General features: G+C 56.0%; 2 protein-coding genes across 2 annotated transcripts; one reads left to right on the top strand and one right to left on the bottom strand.

The window, feature by feature from the left end:
* Window positions 1-628: 628 nt before the first annotated feature.
* Window positions 629-880, top strand: N657DRAFT_576043 (uncharacterized protein; the record flags this gene model as incomplete). The annotated part of the gene is made up of 1 exon (XM_062789150.1): window positions 629-880. The coding sequence occupies one exon, from the start codon at window positions 629-631 to the stop codon at window positions 878-880; it is 252 nt and encodes an 83-aa protein (XP_062646157.1).
* Window positions 881-2,157: 1,277 nt separating this feature from the next.
* On the bottom strand, window positions 2,158-6,500 carry N657DRAFT_621770 (uncharacterized protein). The gene is made up of 5 exons (XM_062790631.1): window positions 5,955-6,500; window positions 5,843-5,887; window positions 3,496-5,761; window positions 2,687-3,441; window positions 2,158-2,603 (listed from the first exon to the last, which is right to left on the bottom strand). The coding sequence occupies exons 1-5, from the start codon at window positions 6,120-6,122 to the stop codon at window positions 2,379-2,381; spliced, it is 3,459 nt and encodes a 1,152-aa protein (XP_062646156.1). The 5' UTR covers window positions 6,123-6,500; the 3' UTR covers window positions 2,158-2,378.
* Window positions 6,501-7,130: the final 630 nt, after the last annotated feature.

Raw genomic sequence — 7,130 nt, 5'->3', positions numbered from 1 at the left:
ATGGTTGATTATCAAGCTCTTGGACGACTGGACAAAAATGGAGAACATGCGCTGCAAGATTGACTCTGGATTGCTGCAGAGCACGACATGGCGGGGCGGTATGGGACGATTCTGTAGGCTGCGGCAGCCAAAGTCGGGTGTTTGGCACTCAAGATCAGCCCAGAACCACAAGCCACAGTCAGCTACTTAGCCGCGATTCTTTGAAATACATCGTCCCTGATTGGCCAACAGCTCGAAAGCCGTTCCTAGCAGGGTCTTTTTGACCCCTTATGGGCTGACTTGGATGGATCCCGGAATTGCTCATACCGGCCAGTGGTCACGTTGGAGGGTGTCGTGACGAGTGCAATGGGCTTCCAGCCGGTGCATTTGTCGATGACCTGACGCAAGGATTTGGATTTAAAATGCTGCTTCTTCCCTCTTCTGTAACACCAGGTTGTTCTACCTGAGTTCTTATCCCTATTTCAATCAGTTCTCTAGTCCGTGCCGCTCCTTCTCATCCCTCAAATTCAACCGTTCCCAAACACCAGCCTTGACTTACACACTTACAACACACAACCTGAGAAAACAATCCTCTTTCCACTTGCTCGCCCGAACAAGCACTTGCCATAGCTCAATCTACCTTACCACCATGTTGCCCACATACACCATGTCGGCACATCTGTGCAAGCAGATCTACTCGTCCTGGCGCCAGGCTAGACAGTCCTCGCCGGATTCCAGCCCGCTGCCGTCCCCTCCGACCAGCATCGGCACGGCGGCTTACTTACCACGGCCGGCCTCGCCCACCAGGAAGCACTCCATGGCCAGCGGCCGTGGCGAGCCCACACACCCGACTCTGACACGGCAGACATCCGGCTCCAACTGGCGACTGGGCTCTCGCTAGGCTGACGCTTAGGTCTTGGTCCCTCGAGGTCTGGGGAACAGCCACAAGATTCTTTTTTCGGAAAGTAGTGCAGGAGAACATGGTTGGCACACTTGCTCGCATATTCACCGAGTCTGTCCCCTCGAGACGAATGGGCGATGAGCTCGCAAGCCACACAACCATGCGGCAGCCTCGAATGGGCAGACCGAAACATGGCCACCCACCATCACCGTCACAACCATTTCACACCATGGTCAGACGAGGCTGCTGCACTCGAAGGCACACGGCATATCGCAAGCGAAACAGTCGATTGCATCCCACCCATTCGTGCATGCACCCATCCACGACTTGTTGATTCATTCAACCCACCTGAGTCTCGGGATTACCTTCTTGGAAATCAAGCCGTATCCGACTTGCAGCAAGGCCAGGAGGGCAACAGAGCCGGCGTTTGCAGTTTAAGCCTTGCTTGACAATGGGGAGATAACCCTTTTCATTCCCGCAATGCCGTCATCATCTCAAAAAGCAACCCCCAAAACAGCTCGAAAAACGCGAGGGGAAGTGGGCGCGCGCCATGTGAGCAAGAATCGATCCGTCTTTCGCTGTTGTGTCCAAAGGCGGGGAGAGGTACTTGTACCCAACGCAGAGCCGCACAGATTTTCGAACCAAGGTGGGGAGAGAACTTCTCATGCTGCGATGACGTGCCGCAGGCAGAGGATTGCTTTTTGTTCCCGCGGACGGCACAGCAAAAGCCGTGGCGACTGGGGAGGGCGGCCCGCAGCGGCAGCGGCACGCCTCGGGACGAACCTGATCGACCGGTGTTTATGCTTTTCCTTCTCTTCTGCGGGTTTGGTGGGCTCCTTGTTTGATGGCAGACCAAATGGGTGCTATTATCATGAATGGAAATGGGGAATGGCATCTTTTGACAGCACACACGGCGTTTAGTTGGTTTGCTTTTCGGCAATGAATCGATACCCTTTGCGATCCTACCTCTCCCGACTGTGAATTGTAGCCTTTGGGTATCAAAGAGCCGGGAATCCTCGACCGTGCCATCGAATCTACCGATAGTGAACGCCACGGACAGGAGTTTACCCCATCTCGCATCCTGGCTTTACATTGCAGCCAGGAACAGGACTGGACCAGTGACACCTAACCTCCCGTCAAAGCTTGTATCCACGTATATATTCTTCGCTATAAGTAGTCTGTTTTCGTTCAATGCCTAAAAAACGAGTATGCAGTGCTAATAAACCCAATAACAAGACCAGGGGAGAAACACCCACCCCTTTCTCCCCTCCCCCACCCCCCCCAAAAAAATGAAATAAACAAAAAAAAAGAAAATCGCACAAATCAACTCAAGCCCGCCCCGCTTGTTTGCTGACTTCAAAGTCAGCGCAATGCCTTCACTCAGTCTATCTACTGTACAAGTCTCAAAACCCTGCAAATGGAAGACGTCTCCGCTCAAGTAGAACAAAGAAAAAAGATCAGCACTCCAAGAACCCAACCGCGCCACTCTGCTCCAACTTCACCCAGCCATCGACGCCATGACAGGCGGCACCCGCAACGACGACACCTCCTCACCATCCGGCCCGCTGCCGCTATCGTCAGGCGACTCTTCGGCGACCTGGCCTTGGATGCGGCGCTTAGCCTCAGCCTTGTCGGCTTCGGTGATCTGGGTCTCGTCCTTGCGCATGTCGGGCGTCCACTGCGGCTCGCCAGGGTCGTGGCCTACCGACATGCCAACGCGGACCTAAAACACGCGGAAACATCAGTATCACGTTTTGCAAAATGTATATGTATGTATATAAGGGGAGAGAACGAAAAAAAACTCACCAGCGTCTCGAGCGCGGTATTCGAGTTATCCACCAAATCGTCATCAAACACCATCCTGCCGCTCTCAAACAGCAGTACAAGCGTGCTGCCGCCGAACTTGAAGTACCCCAGCTCCTCCGCCCTTTTCACCTCCTCACCCTCGCTGCGCGTAATCACGGTACTACCGACCATCATGGCGCCCACACAAATCACCATGACGCGTCCAAACTCGGGCGAATCGATGGGCACCAGCACGCGCACATTCTCCCCATAGACATCGAGCGCGGAGCGGATGGCCATGGGATTGACCGTGTAGTACTCGCCGGCAATGGTCCGGGGCTGGCGCATGACGCCGTCGACGGGAATGTGGAAGCGGTGGTAGTCCTGCGGCGCGAGCCGGAAGATGCCCAACGCGCCGCCGTTCTCGTAGCGCGCCACGTCCTCGGGGTAGGCGTCGCCCAGGAGGCGCTTGACGCTGAACTCGCGGCCCTTAATCCAAACCTTGGTGGCTGTCTCGATGCGGTTGAAGACAACGGCGCGGCAGTCGGCGGGCGACACGATGATGCGCGGGTTTTTGGGCGCCGAGCACGGCCGAGCCCCGGGCTTGAGGGCGCGGTAGAAGAACTCGTTGAAATTCTTGAACTCGTCAAGTGGAAGGAGAACCTCGGAGAGGTCCAGGCCGTGGAACGCAATGAATTTGGGGATCTCGGCCTTGGAGGCTGGATCGTCGTATTTCTTACCTTGTTTAATGCTGAGGCTCTTGAGGAGTTTGCGGACTGCTTGTGTCAGATGAACCTGCCATGCGTGTCAGGGCTCGTGATGGCACTTACTCCTCTTCTTCTCCATATTGTTCGCCTTCAGGCCCTTGTACAACAGTCGGATGCCCAGCCTCACGTAAACGCTCATCTTCTCCTCGTTGATTTGACCGGTGATGCGGTCCTGCACAAGGATGTTGGCCGAATTGGCGCCCAGCTTGTAGCCTCCATACGAAATCTTGGTGATGATCTTGGAGTACCACTTCCGCTGTGCCTGGCTGGACGTGACAAAGCCGCCCATCATCAAGTTGTTGACCTGGCGCCAGTCCTGGCTCGCGCAAGTGGCAATGTGCGTGATGATGTCTGTATCCTTGCGCTTGTTCAAGCGCGGCTGGTGGCAGATAGGGCACTCTCGAATCATAACAACGTGTTCCTCGGCCGCGCTGCTGTTCAGATCGTCCTTGACCAGAAAATCGCCTTCTTCGCCCGGTGTGCTCAATTCAGGAACAGAAATGGTGGAAGATTCACTTGTCTGCGACTCGGCAGGCGCCTCGACGGTTTCCGCCGGCGTCTCGGTCCTCGAAGCGGCCTCCCTCCCGGGAACAAGGAAATTCTTGACTTGATCCTTGACTTGATCAGCATCTGGAAGCATGTTCTTGACGCGCTCCGCCCCGCCCTGAGGGCGCGATTTGGCTTGAAGCTGGTCCTCCAGGCAGATGACGGCCTCGTCCATCGTCAGGTCCTCGACGTCGTCGCCATCACTCGCCTTATGAGGGAAGCGTTGGAAGAAACTGTCAATGGTCGACTCGCGCAGCGTCGAACCCAGGGTGTCAAGCATAGTCGTCAACTCAACCTTGCTGATATGGCCACTCTCGTCCGTATCGTACTGCTTTAACATGGCCCTCCAGAACTGCTGTCGAAGCGCGGGGTACGGCATGTACTTGGCACGGATGGACAAGCGAGGATTATGCTTGGCCTCCCACTTCTCCAGGTTTTTCATCTTGAGCGGGAGCGTGTAGGCGATGAAGTCGGAATCCTCGCTGCTGTCGGACTCCCCTAGAGTCGACGCGGCAGCTGCAACAGCATTGTCCCCCGGTTGCAGGAATGCGGTGCTAGGAACCGCGGGCTGGGCGTCTTCCGGGATACCATCCGCCTGGATCTGAGAAGGACCGGGAGTCACGGCTGGCGTGGTAGCAGCCGAAGGAATTGTCGCGCTGGATGAGCTCTTGGAGAGCTGTGGTCTACTGGCCTTGCTGAGGCTCTGAGACGACGAGGTGCGCGACAGTCCCAGTCGCATGAAGCGGGGCCGCTGTACCGGCGTCGAGAAGTCGGGCACCTCCTTCAGGTTGTACAGGCCTGTCTCGGGATCCGCTTGGGGGGCCTTTTCGATGAGCTCCTTGATAGGAAAGTTCACCGAGGCAATGAAGTCGTTGCCAGAGTACTTGTCGAAGTCGATGACAGTAAACGAGAAGCTGTAGGTGGTCTCATGACCAAGCACTTGAAAGATCATCTTCTCGTTGAAGACAGGGTTCAGGTTGTGGCGAATCGTCTTGGTTCTGTACGTCTTTTTTCCCAACGAGGCAACCACAAAGGGGTCCATGTCGAAGCTGGTCTTGGTTAGGTTGGACTCGGGCGGAAGGTCGGTGATGTTGCAGATCTCGAGGAATATAATGCCAACTACGTCGCTACCGCCGTTGATGAACTCGTATGGGTTTTCGCTCTTTTTGCGCTTCAAACCCCTGATGCGCAACTTTCTCCGCCTCTTTTCAGCCGCTTCGGGTTTGGTCAGATCTTCGTCCTCTGGTGTTTCATCCTCGTCGACATCGTACTCGTCCTCCTCGTCATTGTCGTCCGCCCGCCTGTCATCGATGGGCGGAGAAGGTAAAGGAGTTTTTCCCTTGCCGATAGGGCCTAGCACGGGGTTCCGGGACGGGGTAGGATCCTGCGACGTATCGGCGCCGGTTGCCGATCTGACAAGAGCGCTGAACTTCTCAAAAACTTGTTCCTTTGTGGCTTGCAGGTTCGTGGAATCGAACAGAGTGAACTGCAGCATGACCTCTCCCGAAACGATGCTCGTCTTCTTGCCGGGTCGTTTGCTCTTCAGGGGGTACCATTTGGGCGGCTGCTCTGTCTTTTCGTCGGCGAAGATCTCCTCGAGGGCAAGGTCAAACTCGCCCAGATAGTCCTTGCCAAAGCGGTCCTTGTCCCAGCAACACACGTCCAGCAAAAGACTTTGAATGCCGCTGACGGGAAGCTCGCATTGTTCGTTCCACTCGGGGTTGAGCGTCTTGGACTCGGTGTGGGTGATGTGCTTCGCTTCGCCAAGAGTCAAGACGAGGTACTGGGTGTCGACAAGCAGCAGTTAGCCGCGAGATCTTGTTTCCGGCGGGGCTGCAGATGGCATATGCAGTGTCGCACTCACCGGGTCAGACGTGCCTCCCCTATCCTTGGCGGCGAGGTCCCTGGCCTAGCAGTTCTCAAGTCAGTGTTCCGTATCTCCATCAGCAGCACTTGTCACATCCAGCGGCCCGTACCCGCAGAATGGCAACGTTCACAACGAGGCCGGTGTCCTTGCGGCCGTCTGGAATCGCCAAATCTCCCTTGCTCCCCATTGGGCTCTCGCTGCGGCTATTGGAGGTGGAATTGGTGTTGGCGGTGTTGGAGAAGCCCGACTTCAGGCGATTGGGAATGATGCGAACCATGGTGGGCGAGCGCGGGGTCGACGACGGTTTATGGGCTCCCCGGTGCTACCAACTCCCGACTGGGTTTCCAAGTTTCGAGTCGGTGGCGGTGCCTGGTGGTACCCTTTTGCGGGGTTGGGATGGTCGGGTGTCCGCGTACGCTGTTGCCAATGCCAGCTTGCGGGTGCCGCAGCAAGCACAGTGACCACACACACCTGGGCAGCTTCAGCACCTCGCAGCCCGTACCTTGGCAGATTCGTTGACTGTGCCTACAGCGATCCCCGTTCCACACAGCCGTCAGAGATGGGGTCGGTGAGGGAATTTGAGGGTTGACGGGTTATCTGCAACACGTCAGGCACCTGTGCAGCGTGCTGGAAGCCGGGAAGACGAGGACGTCATCTATTAAACCGCGACATGTGGAATTGGAATCAGAGGCCTGGATCAGCTTTACATACTTGGCAGCATTCAGCAGGTGGAACGTCAGTGGGGCTGAAGCAAGGGGACTCCTGTGTGCGACTGCGGGGCACCTCAAGGGATTTGGATTGGCCCCCTGGAGAGCCTCTGCCCCACCAATGGAGAAAATCCGCTGGAGAGCCGCCAATGGATCAGACCAGAACAGCCACCCATCAAACTGGGCTCAGCTCATCAGTTAAACGCTAGTACACGATCTCGGGAAAGTGGTTGAGGTTGGCTAGAACAATTATAGGCGAGATTTGGGGGATGTCTCAGGGAGGGCAGGCTGACGGGTCGATGATATAAACGACAGGAAATTCACTTGACGCTTGTGCATGCACTGGAGCATTTGATGCGCATCAACGGGCATGCGCCGCATGTCGATTAACCGGCCGGCTATACCTCAACATTGGGGGCCAACAAGTCACTCGCAGTAAGGTCGGGAAGATGGGGCGGACGCATTAGGAACGTGCAAGTTCCCGTATCTACAGCAAGCAGTATGCGGACGAACTCATCCAACTCCAGAGGGCATGTTACAAATCCCTTAACATCCGAGAGTTCCGAGTTCACACATGA

This window comes from Parathielavia appendiculata (assembly GCF_033297405.1).
Source record: "Parathielavia appendiculata strain CBS 731.68 unplaced genomic scaffold N657scaffold_9, whole genome shotgun sequence".
Classification (NCBI taxonomy): Eukaryota; Fungi; Ascomycota; class Sordariomycetes; order Sordariales; family Chaetomiaceae; genus Parathielavia; species Parathielavia appendiculata.
This window is presented reverse-complemented; position numbering and strand designations above follow the sequence as displayed.

Coding starts and splice junctions, on each gene's coding strand:
- N657DRAFT_621770 (XM_062790631.1), bottom strand. CDS start 6,122: ATGGTTCGCATCATTCCCAATCGCCTGAAGTCGGGCTTCTCCAACACC. Junction 5,762..5,842: donor GGGGAGGCACGTCTGACCCG/GTGAGTGCGACA, acceptor GTCGACACCCAG/TACCTCGTCTTGACTCTTGG. Junction 3,442..3,495: donor CAATATGGAGAAGAAGAGGA/GTAAGTGCCATC, acceptor TGACACAAGCAG/TCCGCAAACTCCTCAAGAGC.